General features: G+C 37.9%; 1 protein-coding gene across 9 annotated transcripts in view; it reads right to left on the reverse strand.

Annotated features, from left to right (window-relative positions):
- Positions 1-22,054, reverse strand: part of LOC131034107 (small ribosomal subunit protein uS10m) — an 85,720-nt gene that overhangs the window by 58,009 nt on the left and 5,657 nt on the right. Inside the window, exon 3 of one of the 9 annotated variants that reach the window (XM_057965488.2) lies at positions 9,324-9,458. The exons of the other annotated variants lie outside the window; for them this stretch is intronic. Within the exon in view, the coding sequence (XP_057821471.2) occupies positions 9,415-9,458 (44 nt within the window). The 3' untranslated portion in view covers positions 9,324-9,414. Of the gene's footprint in view, positions 1-9,323; positions 9,459-22,054 lie in introns of those variants that run through there. 9 annotated transcript variants of the gene reach the window in all.

A 22,054-nucleotide genomic window follows, 5' to 3' on the forward strand; every position in this document is an offset into this window, starting at 1 on the left:
GGCAATCCTCATCCCAGAAGCGCAAGTGAAGGCAATCCTCATCCTAGAGGTGCGAAGAGGAAAGAAATACCTGAGAAAAGGGAGCCCTCCAAGAAGAAACAAGAGGCCAATCGAGATCGCTCATCCGGTACATCTTCTCGACATGAAAAAAGGACAAATCAGAATGTAGGACAAGAGAAGAGGGTACCTGAAGTTGAGGAATCTATGGAATCAATAGTACAGAATGATACACACGAAGAAGGGCAGGCATCTCAGCGTTCATCAAGTCAATCTCCTCAAGTTAATGAGCTGCATGAAGACAAGAATAATGATGAAGTGACATCTCCTCTCCGAGAAGAAGAACCATTGCCTAAAGAGATACAAGTTAGAGAGACAAGATCCGCCATTCCAGATTGGTTGAAGGAGAGGCTAACAAGGGTGATTGTGATCGAAGATGAAGATAATGTAATGGACTTAGAGAGCCTTGTAGGAAATTCTCAAGGAGTAACAGAAAGGAAGAAGGCCACTAAGATGTCCAAGATGATCAGAGATGAGACAGGGTCCAGGAAGTTGCAGATAGCTACACCGGCAGTGGACAAATATGAAGGCGAAATCCTTGCAGAGGGGTATGATGTAGAAACATTTGAACTTGGTCCACTCACCGCCGAGCAGACATTGGATGAGGCAACTGAATCATTTGAGGCACTTAAAGACAAGCTTAAAGAAGAAATGGAAAAGAATAGAAAGCTTGAGAGAGAGAGAGGTGCTTGGAGAGGCTACTTTAGCCATCTCAATCAGCCTTTGGGACGTCAGGATCCGGCAGTGTCTCCCGTGCAAGCACTTCCCCTTGAATCAGTTGGAGAGGCAGAAAGAGTTAAGAGCTTGGTTCAGCTTATGAGCTCTTGGATTGACAAATCCCATACCGTTGCCGTTGAGTTCGCAACAAGAATGATGCAGACCACCCATCGAGCTATCCAGGTCCTTGAGATCATTCACAACCTAATGATAACAGTAGCCGCCTTTGCCCACACTAGAGGTGTTATCATTCCTGTTCTACAAGTAATCAGGCAAACACCAAGGAAGATCCTAGCACAAGAAAAGATAATGGATGGGGGAGCTCATAATTTACTCCAGTGGTCAACTCTACTCCAAATGAAGGAAGTTCTTTTCAAAGACATCAGCACCAAATGCAATCAAGTTGAGGAGGTCATCCATCCAATTCAGGACAAGGTGTTTGAGGTGTTATGTTCTATTCTTGCCAGAAGGATTGAAGATGAGACAGATGTGGATCTTCAAGAGTTAGAAGAGAAGGTTAAGGTCATCTTTTGCAAAGATGAGAATATTATCACAGATGAGCAAAGGGATCAAAAATTCGCTACTATGCTCCTGATTGAGAAAATCAAGGAACTCGAACCTGGATGGGATGCAGCTCTTCTCAAGGCCTTCGATCAAGTTATCCACTTGGAGGAACGAATGAGGAATCTTCCCGAGATTCCTATTGCTGAGATTGAAGGAATTGTGTCCAGATTCATTGCATATGCTAAGAAGGAGCATTGGAAAGGGAACAAGGTTCTAGAAGAGAGGTTGTTATAGATGATGTGGCACCTTAATTATCATTGGTCTATGTTTCCTAGATTTTTGTGCCAATTAAATATTTGGCTATGCATTTAATATTGTTCAATAAAAGGGGAACTTTTTGTAATAAACCCTAATTAGGGTTTAGGTGTCAGAATCTCAGTCGTTGATCTTCTTTTGATCTGGGCCGTTCATTGTAATTGAGGATGCTATATATACCCTCACTCATTTTCATTTTTGGGATAGTAAGATTAGAATGAGAGATTAAGAGGAGAAATAGATATTAGAGTCAGATAGTTAGAAGTTATTTTGTAGCAAGATTGAGCATTGAAGAGAGAATTTTAAGCAATTGTTGTCTATTTTGGCTTTGAGATCAATAAAATATTGAAGTTATGGTGTTTTATTGCAATTCTTGTGGCTACTTTCATGGTTGCTTACTTTCTTGAATCATTCTTGGTCGAAGTAGTATTTAAATTTGAAGGACTAAGTGTTGAGCTTGATCTTTGGTGAGATTCACGTTCCAAACCACTAGCTTCTTGCTGATTGTAAGGACACCTTGTGTGGTCAACTGGAGATATTTGGATTGCTTAAACCTTCAACCATTATTGAACTATTGACATGTACCTTCATGGTAGTGTCTATGATTCTTGATGAATTGAAAAATCATTAGTCACCTTAGAAGATCGCATCAATTTCAGTAGAGTTGTTATTCCTTGGCAATACTGAAATTGGTAGAATCTTACCAAGTCTAGCCTACATTGAGTCATTCCTAGGATTAGATTAGAATTCATCTCTTGCAAACCCCACCTTTTGATCCTTTTTGAGAACTTGTTAGTTTTTGGAAATTCTGTTCCTATAATACGGAAATGTAAGGCCCCTTGATGAAACAGCATTCACAACGACCACTGGTGCTTATCCACTCGTAGAGACCCTACATCAAAGAACCTTGGAGTCATCTTGATTGATCCTTTTTTGCGACATCTTCAGCAATCAGAGGCTTTATTCAAGAGAGGATAAGGTACCCTTGGGTATTTTATTCTGTGTTTGATTGTGTACAAAACACACGTCAACACAACCATAGTCAGAACACACCCAGATTTAGTTGGTTGCAATGTTTATATGGGAACCAGAATGAGACCTAATACCTGAAGCATTGTTATAACGAAAGAGGTCAAGCATACAACTATCTTAGTAGAGATGAATATTAACTCTGCTAATTATAAATTTTACTATAGTAGTTGAGATGTACATCTTCTAATATAATTCTTTATTTTGCTTATGAAGATGTATAATGAGTGATGTTCTAAACTATTGATAAAATGCACTTGGCCTAAAATTTGAGAAGTGTATCAAAACTTGTGAATGATTTTGAAAAACCTGTATATGGGGCTGAAGAATAACATGTCCCATTCTTGAGCCGCATGCTGATTAGCCAATTTATGCAAAACAATATGCTGTGGTCTTGTGACCCAAGGAAAAACATAGTAGCTTCATTGTAGAGATGAATACTAACTCTCCTAAATTATTGTGTTATAAATGTTACTTTAGTAGTTATGATGTACATCTTAAATTATAATTCTTCATTTGCTTATGAATGATGCATAACGATTAATGTTCTCAGCTATTGATTAAAATGTACTTGAGCCTAACATTTGAACGATGCATCATGATGCTGAAAAACCTACAATGGGGCTGAAGAATAATAGTGTGTCCCACTCTTGGGCCACATGTTAATTTACCAATTTGTGTAAAATAATGTGCCCCAATCTTGCAACCAAAAGTAAAACACTGTGGGGAGAAAACAAAAAAAGAATGCTTCAAGCATAGCAATGAATGACTAGAGTAGGATGATTTTGCAGTCCCACATTAAGATGGGAAAGAAAGGCCCGCAAGGTTGGTTGGGAGATAGGTTCCCCCCACTATGAGAAAATTGAGCTTAGTGGTTACTCTTTGACACCCCCATTTTTAGGACTAATGCATGAACCTAATTTTATTTTTGCAAGCTTTTAATTAAAGGGCGTAATCCCCAAGAGTCCAGACAATACTTCATCTTCCAAAAAAATATTGTATTAAATGTAAAATATTAAGATTTGAGAACATTTTATTAAAAATTAAAAAAGACAAAACCTAAAACCCTACAACAACTATAGAAATCCCAAAAAATAAAAAAATCGAAAAAAAGCATAGATAAATATTTGATCGATGTATTGCAAGGAATAATATACTACATAAACATAAGTATTGTTGGCGTACATGGCTATAAGTGGGATGCGGAAGACAAGTCCCTCAACAACCTGTTGATGTGTCTTTTGTACACGACCAAACACAGAATAAAATACCTAAAGGTACCTTATCCTCTTTTGAACAAAGTTTCCCAACTGCTGAAGATCTCGCCGAAGGATCAGTCGGAGTAACTCCAAGGTTCTGATATGTACGTTCTCTACGTGTGGATAAGCTCTTTGCGGTACGATTTGATTTTGCTGGAATCAGAAGGGGACTTACATTCGATGACCTAAGCATCTGATTTACTTTGGATATCACTGGAACGTGGGTCTTTACTAATCCTTGATTTTTAAAAAAGGGAAAAGGATAAGGGTTGGAGAAGGATCTAATTCTAACACTAAGAATGTAGGAGCAATGGATGACCTTTGATGAAACTTTAACTAAGTCTTTCTTTGACATGCTAGGATCATCTTCACAAGGTTAGTGTGATCTTCTAAGGAAAGTTTTATGATGTTCAGATCACCGCTACAACCATAGACACCGGCAAGTTGATGCATATCAATGAAGAAGCGATAATTGAAGTTAAGCTTAAGTTGAATGATTCCAGTTGACTATGCAAGGCAAGTTTGCAATCAACAAACCGCTAGTAGTATGGATATACAAATTTCACCGTTGATCATACAAATTTCTTCCATTCATCTAATAACATGAAATTAAATTTGAGAAGTATAGAGACCATGCAAATTGTAGAATCGACACATAGAATTCACCATTTCTTCAATGAAGTTTACATGTCTTTTGCAACAATGTCTTGGCAACAATCTTTGCCTTCTCTTTCTACTCTACTCTAAAATGCTACTAATTATTGACTATCTCTCTCTTGCTAACTCCTGACTATTCTCTATTAGCTAACTATTAACCTTTACAAATGAAGAGCCAGGGCTTTATATAGAGAGCCCTTTACAAATTGACGGCTCTGATTGACTTAGAATCAATGGCTAGAATTACAAGATGAAAACCCTAATTAGGGTTTGTTATAACAAACACCTCAACCAATGAAAAAATTACATTCAAGGAGTGAGGACCAATAGGAAGCAGGGGTAGGTACACCGAAGTTTGTGTCGTCCCCAATGAGTCGCGTACATTGAATCTAGACATGGTGAGGTGGACCAATCCGACTGGAGGAGCAGTGATCGGGATGCCACCTTGTCTGACGTCTATGCCTTGCTTGATCTTCCTTCGTCCTTGATGTGCTTTTGATGAACAGCGTACCTCCTTGACTCCCATATGCTTGATGAGGCTTCCTTACTGTCAAGTGTTCTTTCTCTGATAGCATACCTCGCCTTTAAGTGTTGGTACTCTGTCATCATGTGGTTCCTTTATGTGGTAGAATGAGGTCTTGAGGCTAGCTTTGAATTTCTCGAACATTGGAAAGTCTTCCAATGCTTTAGAAGCACCTTGAGTCCTCCTCCATGCCTTTGAAGTGTCCTTGATAATGATGGGACTAGAATAGGTCGTCCTTGTCCGGATCTTCTTCCATCTGCAAAACAAACCAAAAGGTGATTAAGGACACATAATAAATTCATTCCAACATAGCATTTCCTACCTTAAGTCATCAACAAGAAGGCATTAGAGTGAAATCCATTCAAGATCCTCTCTAAGGATAGGCCCTATAAGGATTTCGCTCTGGACCCTTTGGAAGGGTCAGGAGCGAAATTTGCATTCTTGGCTCAAATCACATTCCTTTAGCCTTGCACTTCACTTTGACCCTTGAATCGTTTTCTCCTGAAGACATCATTGATTTGACCCCCAAAAAGACCAAAAAGAGGATTTTGCTTTGGACCTAGGCCAAGGACAAGACCTATAAGGAATTTCTCTCTAGACCCTTTGGAAGGGTCAAGAGCGAAATTTGCATTCTAGGACAAAATCTTCACATTTTGTGACCACAACTTGTTCAAATGCATGCCTAGAGATGTTTCTAATCTCAATCAACACTAGGTTTGATGCAAAATTGGGGAAAAAATAGAGGTTTTAAGGATTTTGCTCTGGACCCTTTGGAAGGGTCAGGAGCGAAATTCTTGATTAAGCTCAAATTCCATCATTTCACCACTCCAAAATGCCTCCCAAGACAAGCACATGCTAGCCTTCTCTCCACCAAGGCTTAGGAATTCACAACTTGACCTTCATCATGAGCAAATTAGGTGAAATTGAGAATTTCGCTCTGGACCCTTTGGAAGGGTCAGGAGCGAAATTCATTCTTTAGCTCAAAATCGTTATTTTTTGGACTCATAACCTATTCAAATACATGCCTATGGCCATCTTTAAGTCTAATTCACCTTCATCAACGCTTGTCTTAACACAAATTTGGAAGAAAAAGGATATTTTGAGAATTTCACTCTAGACCCTTTGGAAGGGTCATGAGCGAAATTCAAGTTTTAGACTTGATCCTTCATTTCCTTCACTTCAATTCATCTTACAAGGCAAAAATACATCACTCCACCTTCAACCGCGCCATAGGAATCAATGTTTTGGCTTCACACAAGGATAAAATAGGTGGTTTGAGGAATTTCGCTCTGGACCCTTTGGAAGGGTCAGGGGCGAAATTCATTCTTTGCTTGTTTTCTCTTAGCTCCATTCTTCTCACTTTGTTCTACCTTGACTCTCACCTTTGCATCCCTCTCCTATACATGCAACACTTGCTTGACCCTCAAAATGGCTAGAAAGGATAATTTCGCTCAAAATCATGGCCAGGGATAGGACCTATTTAGGATTTCGCCCTGGACCCTTTGGAAGGGTCAGGAGCGAAATCCTTGTCCTAGCTCAAAATCTTGGTCATTGGTGGCCACAATCCATTCCAAGGCATGCCTAGGGGTCCTTCCAAGCTCAATCTACCTTGATCCTCACTTAGCTTGACACAAAAATGAAAGGAAAAGGTGGATTTTAGGAATTTCGCTCTGGACCCTTTGGAAGGGTCAGGAGCGAAATTTACCTTCTTGAGCTTATTTCATCATTTTTCCACTTCAATTCACCTCAAAAGGGCAAGGACATGTCAATCTATTCCTTCCCAGGCCATAAAAACCAAGAACTTGACTTGTTTTGAAAGGGAAATAGGTGTTCTTAAGAATTTCGCTCTGGACCCTTTGGAAGGGTCAGGAGCGAAATTCTCCTTCTAGGCCAAAATCCTTCACATTTGGTGATCACTAGCAACTCAAAGCCATGCTTAAGGACATCTCCAATCCTAATTCACCCTGACCCACACTTGGCTTGGCACAAAATTGAGAAAAAAGGGAGGTTTTGGGGAATTTTGCTCTGGACCCTTTGGAAGGGTCAAGAGCGAAATCCACATTCTAGGCTTAACTCTTCATCTTTTCAGCTCCAATCTTCTTTGCAAGGCAAAAATACATCACTCTTCGCCCAAGGAACAAGGTTTGTAGCCTAAGCAAGGAATTAAATGAGGTTTATGAAGAATTTCACTCTGGAACCTTTGGAAGGGTCAGGAGCGAAATTCATATTCGAGGCAAAATCTTCACCTTTTAATGCTTTCAATCACTTCCCAAGGCAAGAACATATCAATCCACCTTCCAACATGCCTTAGAAACCAAAAACTTGGCCAAAACAAGGAAGAAAATGAGAGCTATGGGGATTTTCGCTCTGGACCCTTTGGAAGGGTCAGGAGCGAAATCCTCATTCTTGGTTGATTTTCCACTTCATTCATCCAATTCTCCCTCAAACTTGATCAATTTCAAGCTCCTTTCACCATAATCAAGGCAATCCACCATCAAACTAGCTCAAGAAAAGGTCAACCTAGGGCTTAAGGCAAAAAAGAAGGTCAAATTGAGGATTTCACTCTAGACCCTTTGGAAGGGTCAGGAGCGAAATTCTCCTTCCAGGTTGATTTCCATCATTTCATTGCCTCAAACCTCCTCTCCAAGGCAAATATGCATCCAAGTCCTCCAAACCATGCCTTACAAGTTCCAAACTTGGTCAAGTTAAAGAGCAAAATAGAGGAAATATGAATTTCGCTCTAGACCCTTTGGAAGGGTCAGGAGCGAAATTCTTGTCTTGGTCAAAAATCTTTCACTCTTTCACATTCTATCACTTCAAAAGGCAACGACACATCATTTACCCCCACCATGTCCAAGGAACAAGACTTTCGGTGCAAACAAAGAGGAAAAAGGTCTCTTCTAAGAATTTCGCTTGGACCCTTTGGAAGGGTCAGGAGCAAAATTCTAGTTTTGCTTGATTTCCTACCTCTTCATCCAATCCATCTTTAAAATTGATCAAACTCACCCTCCTCTCGCCACATTCAAGTCCATTTGCCATCCACTTGGCTCCAAAATCTTTATTTTCAATGCCTTAGGCCCAAATTTGAGGGTCAAATGAGGATTTCGCTCTAGACCCTTTAGAAGGGTCAAGAGCGAAATTTGAGCTTTGCTCAAACTTCTTGACCTTTTCTTCAAATCACCAAGTCTAGTCTTGTCCAAGGCATCTCCAAAGGACAGATAGGTCAACTACTCATCAATCATCACTAACCAATTTGACCTAACTCAGACCTTCAAAGATGATATTCACTCAGCAAGCTGCATTGACCTCCTGACACGATTAGCAACAAGAGCAAAACTAGGCATAAGGGAGACTTTCAAAGAAACCCTAACCTGGAGCACCTACTGACTCACCTTGGCTCAAGCAGAGCCTGCCATCTCAGCGATCCCCCTGACGACACTCAAAATGCAAAGGCTAACAAACAAAACCCTAAAAGACCTAGAAAGCAAACCTCAGAAAGCAAAAACGTAGGGGTCCCCATTTGCAATGGGGCGATGTGTGAATACGTCACAACACAACCATAATCAAGAGTGAGATCAAATGCAAATTTCCATTTGTGGGTAATATGTATCAATCACATTTAGTTGCCCGTGTACTAAGCTCCCTATATGCTTGAGAGGTGGCAAAATAATTAAATAAACACACAAAGCATCTCTAGGTGGTCATCCAAGAAAATGGATAGCAACCATTTTTTTATTGGTCTCCTTATATTTTGTGAATAGGCTCTATAAGGGCCCTACTATCTATCCCACAATCAGCTCCGCCTTTGAAACCTTCTTTGTCTAAAGCATGATGTTCTCTACCAAGAAAAATAGATTTAAAGGAATAAACAGAAAAAGAAACGTAAAAAAAAATTAAAAAGGCCACAGTTCACAAAGAGTTCACTTCGGTATATTCATGAACATAGCCAGCCAAAGTGGTGTGAGATCCTAACCCTGTTGCTACTGAAGGCTTTTGCCCCTTTGCCACTCACTGTAATTTAGTCAAACAGTTTGCTGTATGTTTGGAATAGTCTTTATGCTTAATTTGTTGACTCATATCAGAGAAAGCAGTCATGCAATTTGAATAAGAAGCAAAAACAGATTTCTAAGACAACTTCTGATTTCTCAGTTTCAGCAATAATAAGTCTGAAAATTGATGGTTATCTGAAAACTCAGTACAACAAACATAAAACAGAAATCTGACCTCTTGCAGTCTGGAGTTTATAAATACTTTCATCGCCAAACACCAGTGTCTGGAAATGGAATATGGAGAAACAAGGAAAATTTGCATCAAAGTCAGGTATAATGCTCTGCTAGTCACAGTAGCAAGTGCCTAGTAGCTGGTGTTGCACCATTGTATCTTTGACACAAACGCCTCTGTGACATTGCGTAATAGTTACTGCCCATTGTATTGAACTTCTCATCATCCATGGGGTAGGGAATGAAAGTTATGCTATATTTTATTAGTGTGCTGAATGTACATTTATGTGCAGCTTCAAGCATGGTAAGTGTTGTTGTCTACATGGGTTTTGACATGGTCAGGACACATAAAAGCACATGCATGGAAGATAGAATTGATAGAGTGCATATTTTCCAAACTTGAACTCTATTTGGACTTTGCAAGACTAGTAAATCAAGTTGATCACAATCAGATCAGACCTGACATCAAGATTTAGAAAACTCATGGAAAATTGAAAAATCATTTTAGAATTTATAAACATTTTCAAAACTAGAACTGATCATTTCATTCCACAAGAATTTAACTGCAAGATGTCCAAATATAAGAATAATCATAAGTTATGCACTAAATATTGAAGCATAATTCAACTGAAATATTTTACACAAAAAAGAAGCATATTGATTTGTATTAAAAAATACAAAAACAGAGTTAACAATCCAAAATTCAAGGATTGTGTTTGTAGCATGAAAAGCATGGACACAAAATCAGCATGCAGGAATAGAAATTGGGTCTAATCCTACTCAGCTGGGCCCTTTTGGACCTTAAAAACATCTGATTAGTCGTAGGACACGTTAGGAGCCTCAAAAATATTTGAGAAAACATAAATTTTGAGTCTAAATCCTTGCCCGATACACCTTTGTAAATCTTTCATGACTCAAGTTTTCTATTTCTATGTTCTGTGAATTTCATAATCCTCTTTTAGCCATGTCCAACTAGCCTAATGTTGCCTCATTCCTAGTTACCGCAGTCCTACAGGTGTCATATTTGAGAGTTGCTAAGAGACTGTGGGATAGTGGTAACCAAAAAGGTGTTAACATAGTATACCGCACTCCCGCAAACCTTTGTTACCCATTTCTCTATCCTTTCATGGGTCAGCGGTAATGAGCGGGAGTAGTATAAACATTACCGCGTTCCCACAAAAGTAGTATGTTGTGTGTTCATGAACTTTGCGGTTGAGCAATAGTAAACCAAATTACCGCTAAACCGCAAGATACTAATAGTGGGAAAGGAGTAATGTTGAGGTAGAGCAGTAAGTAGAATATTGATACCGCAGTACCGCAGGAGGTGCAAACAAGACCTAAGGTGACCTTGCGGTAAGGCAATTAATTACCGCATTCCCGCAAAGATTAAAAGAAGCGTTTGAGGTAAGTTTGCGATAAGGCGATAAAAGGAAAAGGCAAAAAATGGCTAATTAAGGATGACGTAAGCACATCATAGCCGTGTTGGTGTTGGAAATAAGCCACACCCGGACCGACAATGGACTGGTCCAAGAGGGGCTAGTAGCTCAGTGGTAGAGCACTCCAGCAGCGTATGGAAGGTCCTAGGTTCGAGTCCTAGCTGGTCCATGTCTCAACATGGTATCAGAGCCAGGTCCAGGCTAGGAGTCCCAAGCACACGAGAGGTGTGGCTTAAGGGGGGGTGTTGGTGTTGGAAATAAGCCACACCCGGACCAACGATGGACTGGTCCAAGAGGGGCCAGTAGCTCAATGGTAGAGCACTCCAGCAGCGTATGGAAGGTCCTAGGTTCGAGTCCTAGCTGGTCCATGTCTCAACAAGCCGTGTGTTTCGAAAAGGGTGGTGAAATTTTAAGATTTATACGGTGATCTGTTGGCACGAATGAAGTAAATGCTGAAATGACAAAAACAAACACCCATTAAATTCAGAATTCTTACTTGTGAAATTCATTTTGCGTCTGAGGAGTTGATAATTGGAGCTCTACGATGATGACGGAAGGTCCTAAACACCCGCGAATTCTCATTAACAAAAACTGCATTTTCTCCAAGCTTTGTAAATTGCTGGTGAATTTGGAAAGTAGCCTAGTTGAATTTGAGTTGAACTAGAATAAGTGGCAATGCCTCAAAAGGCAGAAAGCTCTAAGCAAAAGGGTAAATCCTCAAACCCTAAGGAAAAGAAAAGGCCACTGTAGAAATCCATGGTGGATATATTGCCACAATCAGAGGACACGGGGTTTAGTAAAAAAATTTGAGATAGTCTACAAGGTTGTAGAGATGCCCTAATTCCCATGGCCGGGTGGAATTTATTCTGGTACTTTTATGATAAAAGAAATGGGGAGGTCCCAGTGTCAAACCCATGGGATTTGGACTTGGCAAAATTGATTGTGCCGAACGTGTTTGTGGATGTCAAGTTGAGTCAAGTGTTGGCAGAGCATTATCATCCTGTCACTAGAAATGTGAGAATGCCTAGTGGAAAACCCTTGTTAGTAGTAACTAATTCTACTATTGTTGATTGTTTTATGTTAAATAAGCATGCCATAACCAAACTTGAATTGGTAAAACTTGAATAAGATTATGTCAGGTTAAGGAGAACATACAGGAAGGATGATCTCCCACTATACCGCAAAAGAGATTTCAATAACAGAACTATGGAAATTATAGGGAATGAGCCATTCATCGTGGACGAGTTTCAAGTTTATTTTCAAAGGACATATTTTGCCCTATGCCCGATATTGGGAGAGGATGCAAAAGACAGAATGCCAGTTGCTTTAATGTAAATGGCTATGAGAATACAAAATCAGAATTGAACCTTGAATTTGATTTTGCCCTAGAGGTTGAAAGAAGGATTCATGAGCAGTTTGTTGCACTGAAAGAGAAGAAGGGATCCTGTGACTTCCGACATTACTCATTGTTATGTCATTTGATTTTATATCAAAATAGGCAACCATTGCAAAAGAAATTGAAATTGGGAATTGTGGATAACATGGGAAACCGAATGCCTGTTCAACTATGGTGTTATATGTGGGATAAGAGATGCAAAAACAATGATTACAAAACTTTTCATGATGTGTTTACAGTTTCAGTTATGCGTTCTTTTAATCGCCTTGTTGACAGATTGTCACCTAAAATTATGGAAATGATAAGGCCTTTTGCCAAGAAATCTAAAGTAGGACACACAATTTTGGTGATTGGTTCTACATGGCCGAGTACACCTTGATCAAGGTTTATGGATGTCCACAGGCTCCTCATCAATTACCATTACTTGTATCTAATAGAATTGCATTCCTAGAGCTTATGTGGCAAATGATAAGGATGGAAAAGGATGTGATGGAGAGACAGAAGAAGGGGACCTTTTTACCCCATGTTGCTAGGTATGCTGGATTTTCTATTGGATCAGATGTCCTCGAAGAATTGCAAGGATATTTGAAAACAAATTATTTTTTGAAATTGGGCCAAGATGTAATGTCCCTTAATTGGCTCACTTGGAAAGTTGGGAAAATTTCCTAGATTCTTCTTCTTACTTTATCAAGCACTTATGCATAGATCCAATAATGGAAGATATGCCTAACTGTTATGTCTGATATAAACAATAAAATATGCAACTGATATGTATTACTGGCAGTAGTACGATTGCAAATATGAATCTTACTTTAAATCGGTGTTGTTCAATTAATCAAGGAGACAAAGCTCCTTTAAATAGAGTTACAAAGACGATGTTTCTAAAAGAAACAATCGTTAACTAGAGGCGAGATTAGAAACAACTTAAATGACCATTAATAACACAAAGAGAAAGATATTATTCTAATACCCTCCCTTAATGGTCATCGTTCTAACTACCAAGAGAAATAACAGAGAAGGTTGCCCCCTTCTTCTCAAAAAACGCTGCAACAGAAGACAAGATCCTGCCACTAACTCTGCCACTTGAGATGAGTCTGCCACCAACCCTCCCAGAAACTGCAGAACTTCTGGAGATACCCAAAACAACACCAACCGTTCAACCTAATGTTGGAGAACTATTCCTCCCTGTAACTAGAGACACACCAAGAATAGTTGTCACGATTTTGAGGAAAAAATCAGCAAACCGTCCAAACTATTGCAGATGAGCAAGATGCCCGAAAATAGACTGCAAACAAGAGACAAGTGCAGATGTTCGCACAACTCCTCCAGGTGCGACTAAAAACAGACTGCAGCAAAGTACAATTTTTGAGGAAAAAATCATAAACCTTCCCATGATTTTTTTTTTACAGGGACAAAAAATATATAAAAACCAAACACTTTTTAAGGGAAAAAAATATTAAAACCCATCAGAATTTTTTTTCAAGTAAAAAAAATATTAAAAACCGAAACAAACATCGATGCCCATAAGCCATCTTCACGCTTTTCGAGGCATGAAAAACAAGGTACTGAGAAGATGTTGAGTGCACAAAACCTAAGGTACGAGGTTCCATGCACTGAGACAAGTCCGGGCACAAATTCCAATACAAAAAATAGAGGCAGTACAGATACGGACTTCAAAAAACAGATGAAGTATGACTAGCACAGATTTCGAGAAAATTTTACGGCTGACCCAAAAAAATCCGAAGACAACCCAAAAATTCTTGCGAAAAACCCAGAAAGAATCTGAAATCACAATTGAAACCCGTTGGCACGAAATTTGAGGCATGGAAAACGATGCACCCACAAAGTTCTGAAAACAACCCAATTGAGCTCTCAAAAAACCCACCAAGAATCTGCAATCAGAAAAAAAATTCGACTTGATTTGAAGGGTAAAAACCCTAATCGAAAATACAGATTTCCGTCCAAAAAATGGCAGAAAAAAAATTTGCAGGTGGAAAAAATCGCGTCATGCGCAGAGGATTAATGGCGTCACGGGACGAAGGTCTAGTTAAAAAAAAATCCGCCACAAAAAACATGAACAGTAGAAAAAACCGCCTGAAAGAAAACCCTTTAGAGAAAAAAAAAATTGAATTTCGAATTCTGAAAAAATCACAAGCCCTAGATTTGATTTTTCAGTGATGAAAAATTTCATTTGAAAATTTTTTAGAAAAACAAAATTTTTCTTTCTGCTCTAATACCATAATACAGATGCAAAAGCATATGGATTTCAAAGAATCGATGTTGTTCAATTAATCAAGGAGACAAAGCTCCTTTAAATAGAGTTACAAAGACGATGTTTCTAAAAGAAACAATCGTTAACTAGAGGCGAAATTAGAAACAACTTAAATGATCATTAATAACACAGAGAAAGATATTATTCTAATATAACTGTTATGTCTGATATAAACAATAAAATATGCAACTGATATGTATTACTGGCAGTAGTACGATTGCAAATATGAATCTTACTTTGAGCAATAGGCTACTATCTTGGATCCTTGACCTCTAAGCTTGAAACTACAGTTATGGATACGATGTCTAAAGGTTCCTTGCAATCATGACATGCATCTGTAACGTCTGATTTGCTAATTCTATAAACTGTAACAGTTTGTAAAGATGATGTCTTATCTGCTTGCACTCAACTGAGCTGTCTGAGATCTATGTACAATAATCAGCATCAGCAAATAGGAATGTATTTACACATAAGTCTAATGGCAGCCTGGAGTAAGCTACGAAATGATCTTCTCAATTTTCTGGAACTCTTAGACGATATTGTAATGATCAAATATTTCCACCATATTATTCCTAATCTCTGTTGGTGTTAAATCTGATTTATATTACAGTAAGTATTTTGACCCAATGATCCCCCCCGCCGAAAATCTAAGATGTCCTCCCTTATGTAGCTTGCATGATAGAATGGTCGCATTGCTTGGCTATCAAGGAGCGCGTCTCTTCCTAATCGTGACTCTTCACACAAATCGTATCCCTTCAATGTGCCGATGATTATTCTATTCCCTTAACCATGATCGATATCATCATTTAGATGGAAATCGATGGCATATATTTATCATTATCGTAGTTTATTTTTTAACACTTCATTGTTATAGTGATTCAAGTTGGTCTTTAATCTTTAACAACTGCATTGGTATTAGGTTCTAGCAGATCGTATTTCTTCCTCTTGTCGGAAATAGGAACAAGCACGAACTTTTGTCTTTCTTCCTCCATGTGGTAGACACGAATAGGTATCATGAGATATAGGGACCATTAATTATGCTTCGGAGGCTATGATTGTCTTGTAGAATCTCCTCGTAAGTGTCTGCTCTAATTTTCTATCTTATCGATGCTTCTAAGAATCACTTCTAAACTCCTTGCGATTAATTGTTGTTTCTTATAGAGTCGCTAGCACAATGTCTTACAAGGAATCGCTGTATTTGGAGTGATGAAGTCGCTAAGTTAATGATTTGCTGTCTTAGGATATGTCGTTCATAAATTACTGTTTCTTTTCTTTTCTTTAGTCACTGCTTTCCCTGTATGTGTAATAGATGTGTAACAAATATATTTAATCTCTTTTTATTTCACTGGTTTTCTAATAATCTTTGTCCTTATTACAAATAAGACAATTGTCTTATTGTCTTTAAGATGGCCGTGGCTTGTAATGACTTATCATTTATAATAGAAGGAGCTTTCTTTTAGCTGTTTAGTTTTAGAGATTTAGCATTTGGATGGGGACATCACACAGGAGAGGTTATGTGACCCTAAGGGCCACATTAACTTTGTCAAAAGAAAAATATTTACTAGTTTAGGAGTTTCTCATGAAGTGTTGTTGGATGAGGATGTGATCAGAAATTGTGTAACTTTTGATGAGATTTTTCAAAGAAAAAGAAAATGGAATATTTTAATACAATTGGAGGAAGAGAAAAGAAAGAGATCCAAGTTTCCCTGGATTTTTTACTAAAGAACCTGATATCCTCAAAAGGATTGATAAGTATATAAATAACTTTGAAAGATTGTATGGGAAATCAGTTAGTGGTGATGTAAATGTTGTTCAATTTTCAATTCAATATGCAAGATGTATTCTAATTTGTATTCTCTATATCTATGTATTATCTATCTCTATTATAATTCTGACTATCTTCTTTGTTTGGCAGGTGAGAAGAATATTTATTGATTTCAATATCCTCTTCACAAATATCAAATGATATATATATGCAAGAGGGGAGGATCAAGCAGTGCCTTGACCGGTCATGTCTTATGGACATGACCGATCAAGACACTACTTGATCGCACCCTTTGATATATATTATCAACCGGTGTTTCTTTAATTACCAGCCCGATACTAATCGGGGTCCACGTAACTTAGTGTGTATGCCAATCGGTATTCACGATGTATGCCAAACGATGTTTGCGTGGCATATTAACCGATGTGAATCGGTGTCTAAGTTAACCGACATCGATCACTAACTAAAGGTTATATAGTCAAGCGGTGCATACTTTGCCACCCGAAAGCAACTCGATAATCATTATTTGTTTATCACTGGGAACAAATCCAATGTAAATCGCGATACATGGTTAACCCGATAGCCATCGGTGATCACCGATATGCCATGCTATAATATGATTATCGATATTGATCGACCAAGTATATTTAATATATAAATGAGGAAGGATTATCAAATGAAATAGCTTGAAGTTTTCTTGATGGTTTATCGATAGGATAAATGATTGAATGAGAGACTCCATTTATCTCTCATTCAATCATTTATCTTACCGAAGCTACCATGCATTAACAGGTGATACTTCACCCAAAAAGGCAAAATTACCTATGAAGAAACCCAAAGGGGTTGTGATTTGTGATACTCCTAATGTTGTATCTATTCAAAAATCTTCACCCAGTTCGGTCCCACCAAAAAGATGGAAGAAAGATGGTTTTGTGCCCTTGGTGCCATATGATGATATTGAAGGGGCAAGTGATATAGATGATGCCATTAGTGCTTTGAAGGCTCTGAAAGATGATGAGGGAGTTGATCAACCCCAAGGATCACCCCCAAGATATGAAGAGGAGGCACATGGACTGAGGGAGAGGCATTGCCAAAAGATCATGAGGATGAGAGGATCGCTACATCTCTGAGATTCATAGAAGATGATGAGTTTATTGAGACACCCAAATTCAAGGACTTATGGATTAAGATGAAGATGAAAGAATTTGGGGAAAAGAAGCAGATGAATATGATGGGTGTTGATGAGTCTCAGCATGATGAAATTGCTATGAAAGCTTTCAAGGAATTGAGGTTTAATGACATAGATGTCACCCCGGATGAGGCTAGAGTTATGGTGCTGAAGAGCAATATGTTAATCATTTCAGGGATGACAGTGAAGCACATGTTCTTATTGGATCAGGTCAAGCATCAAACCCTATGCTAGTGGCAGAGTTTGACTCAGAGCAAGGGGTAAGTGGAACAGGGTACAACCCCCGGACAGAGACTTTGGTCGCATGTGTAAGATTCTAAAGCACTGATAAGCCAAAACTAGTTGACATGCTCAAAGAAACCAAAGGGACTGCAATACTAAAGACACTCAAAGATACCTCTCCCTTGGAGGCTGCCACCATGGCAATGCATTCAGCTATGTTCACTAGGGATGCTGTAAAGAATATGCAGCAAAAATTAATTGAGTGTGAAAAAATTCAGGTTTCTATGAATGAGGAGATTAATAAATTGTATATTGAGAATGTTCGATTGAAAGATCAACTGAAAGGTGGAGAGGCTAGTCAAAGTAAGGCACTTGTCCTTCACAAGTATGCAGTGTCGGAGCCAACTTGTGACACTATTGATAACAAAAGGTGGACTGAAGAGAAAAGAAAATATGAAAAGGAGATTGAAGAATTGAGAAAGCTGAATGAAGACACCTAGCAGAAAATGTCACAACAAATTCTCTTTGTATTTGAAAAGGTGTTAACACATAGAGTAAAATACATTATCGACAAGTTAGAAGATGTGCACAAAAGCTATGAATCACTGTTGAAGGCACTGGAAATATTTAAGTAGAATGAACCTATGTTAGAATCATTATTCAAAAGGTGGCATCCAGTGCACCATACTCTGATTACACTGTGTAAAGTGTTGCAAAGAGATCCAGATGCTCCTCTTGCCATCAAGGCAATAGAAAAAATGGTAAAAACTATTGTTGAAGAACTCAAGTATATCTCTGCAGAAGAACCCAAGGTGAAGGCTAAGATTGACTCATTCCACATGTTAAAGCATTGGACCATTCCATCAATTGTTGATCGAGATACACATATTAAGGACTTTAATGACTGGAAGAGTGAGTTTAATCAGATGGTTCCACGGATCCTTTCTCACATGCAAGAGGAAAAGGACATCAGTGTGCAAAGCCTTAATCTCTTCCTAGACAGAATAGTAACACTGGATAATGGATATATGAGATTTATCTCTGAGGTACGTGCAATAACAGATAAGAGATGGAAGGATCACTTGGTCAATGTAATCATGAGCAATAAGGAGATGAAATTTATCCATCCTCCTCATAGAATAAATTTTGTTCATATGATTGAAAGGTTGGATGCAGAGATGTCCATGTAATTGAAAGACTTGATACAGAGACTGAGGATCCACAAGCTTCAGTCATACAAAGAATCAAAGAGCTTCCAAAAGAATGCCAGAGAAATATTTTAGAAAAATATTTCTTCCATAATCCCACTCCTGTATTTCAAAATGATGGATGGGGAGATATCCAGACAATCCCAGAATCAAAGCAAATTCATGTTCTATCTCCATTCTTCACAAAAGGACAACTGGCTGTGTTAAAGCATTTGGTAAGACAGTATAAAAATGCTCACATCATTCTTCGATGTAGAGAATTAAAAGACATTTTCCATATAGTCTGCCAAACCTTTTAAATATTTTGTCCTTCCAAAATACTATTATCTAAGCTAACACCTTTTAAGGCTAACACTAAGAAAAATACTTTGTTAAATATTCTCAATCTGTGTGTGCATTTCACTAGTAGTCAGCTAGAATGGCATATTGAACATTCAGATGCCAAAATAATGGGAGAATGGTACTCACTTGATGGACAACCAGCTATCAAGAAATTAAAGCATAATTATCACTGCAGATATATTATGGAGTTTGACAATCCAGATAGTATCAGTGGTCTCTTGCTTATACCGGATATTGGTAGATGGCGCATTCTGGATTGGGATAATGGTTAGGAGATCAAGGAATTGTAAATAATTAGTTTGTATATAATTAGGCTTGTAATAAAGCAAGGATTGACATTGTCGACCATTTGGTGCAATATTCCTCCTTGCAATCTACTGAAATATATATTAAACTTAAGAATTTTATGTTATAACTAGCACAAGGGTTTGTCTGTGCCGTGAAGTCGGCCAAGTTAAGATCTGACAATAGGATGCAACCCTGCTAAAAAAGCCATGATGTCAGCCATGTGAAGATCTGACAACAAGATGCAAAACCTGTGTAAAAAGCAAGATCCGTATAGCCACTTACGAATGTTAAGTGGACCGTTCTCACTTTTTAGGTATATTAAAGTGATAGTAAATAAATTAGTAAATAGTGAGTCTATAGAAGAGTTTTAGAAATTATTAAATAAATGGTAAGGGGCCTACATGAGCTTGCAAATCTCAAAGTACAAAATTCCATAGTACCACTCCACTTTCACTACCTTCCAAAAGTTCCTCCTACTTTTTCATCTACTTTTCTTATCTACTACTCACATCTACCAGTTCCTCCATCTACCACCTACACCCACCAGTAATTCAAAACCTACCACTCACACCTACCAATCAAATCCATCTACCCCTTGGTCTCCAACTACTATAAATAGAGGCCTTGTGAGCTCATTTGGGGCATCGAGTGTTAGAGTCAGATCTTGTGTTGTATGAAGCAAAGTCTAGTATTAAGAGTCTAGTGTGAAGAGTCTCTTAGGAGCAAGTTGGAAGCATCCTCTACCCTTGCGCTTCCATGCGATCTGGAGATTATGAGAAACTAACTTGCATAGGTTATCAAGTCTATATATTATAATCAAGCTTTGATGTAGTATTGGCTCTAGCTTACATTGTTGTTATTCCACAGTAGATTGGTATCAGAGCATATTGTGTTATAGTTGTTGTTGGTATCAGAGCATATTGTGTCATATTGTTGTTGGTATCAAAGCCATGTAATCATCCATGCTCACTAAGGAGAATATGAGTATTATCTTCTTATGTTATGTTCCTTTTGTAAGACTCCTGAATAGAGTATTTGTGCTATGTGTTGTTTGTTATTTTGTTCAAAGCTTGTTGAGAGAGTGTAAAGTCTGAAACATTGAGGGTAAGTCTTGCAAGTAGTTGTGGACCCCGCAAAAGTAAGACCCGTTGTTGAAGCCAGGGAGGTGTTGTAAAGGGCAGCCATAAGATGGGAAATTGTAGCAATGAATGAGAACCAAAATTTTGAGTAAGATCTAAAGCTTTTCTCAGTAATATTTGCTCAAAATGACAACATACAGAGGTATGAATGCTTCTAGTTCAAGATCCATGTCGGGACATAACATTGCTGATAATGAATTGTTTGTTGATGAGAATGGATGCTCTAAAATCTCAAGGAATATGCTATCATATTTAAGGAATGAAATTAAAGCTTGTATGCAAAAGGATGCTAGACAGCTTGAGTTAAACTTGCAAGTCCAAGGTCTAGATACAAAGATTGCTAGAATAGAAAAGTATGTAGAAGATTTGAAAGGAAATCTTGAAGCAATTGAAGGGGAGATTGATAAAGTGAAGAGTAGAAAACCTTATAGAAATGTAGAAAGTTTACTAGATAGAAGAATTAATAAAGAAAGGTATTTGCAAAAGATAGAAAGCCTCAACAATGAAAGAAATAAAATTGAAAAGGAAATAGAAACATGGGTAATGAAAATAAGGGATTCTAGAGCTAATCTTTTGCAGCAAAAGAAGTTACAAAATGAAGATGAAATCTCTAATGCTAAAAAGATTCTGGATAAGTTAAGGAAAAAAAAATCCATTCAAATGGATCACGAGAAATCCAAAGATAAGGATAGAAAGATACTAGTTGATTCTTCAAAGATAAGAAGATTGTCTGAAAAAAGCTATATAAAGCAAGAAGTTTCTAATCTAGCATCTCTTTGCAGTCAAAGTATATCTTTTGAGCATAATGATGCAACTTCTTCACAAACTAATAATGAATCGAATGAAGAGATTTTTGGCAAAGAAATGTTTTTAGATGAGGCTAAAGAAGTAGACCGTGATGAAGATCATTCTAAAGAATTTGTGATGATGATGAAAGATATTTTCATGCTAAGCAAAGTTTTTACCAAGAAAAAGATGTCTACAAGGAATCTTCTATAGATACGGAAAAAGAAGTTCTTGAAGAAGATGGTCCGAGTAATGAAAGGTTTTTGAAAACAAAGAAAGAATAATGGACCAATGTATTGATGACTTCAAAAATATAGAAAAGAAAGATTTTTCTAGAATTGAATGCAAAGAAATACATATTTCTTCAAAGGTATGTACATCTTTTCAGCAGAATAGAGAGGAAATGATTCAAGGACAATAGGATCATCAAAATGCAGAAACAAGTCATAATATTTGTGAAGAATTAATTCAACCTGAAGAAAACAATGGTCAAACTCTTTTCTCTCAGAATTGCTTTGAAAGGATTACACGTCCTTCTTCAATTTCTATTGATAAGAATCATAATGGAGGAAAATCTACGGGACACAAAGATGGTAAAGATTCTAGTCAAGACAAATTCTTCAAAGAATTTTCAGTACTTGTAGTAAAGAAGGAAAATGGAAAGAAGAGACTTTGCATTTATCATAGACCATTCAAAGAAGCTGCTTACAAGAAAATCTTCTCTAAAAGT

This window comes from Cryptomeria japonica, chromosome 10 (assembly GCF_030272615.1).
Source record: "Cryptomeria japonica chromosome 10, Sugi_1.0, whole genome shotgun sequence".
NCBI lineage: Eukaryota > Viridiplantae > Streptophyta > Pinopsida > Cupressales > Cupressaceae > Cryptomeria > Cryptomeria japonica.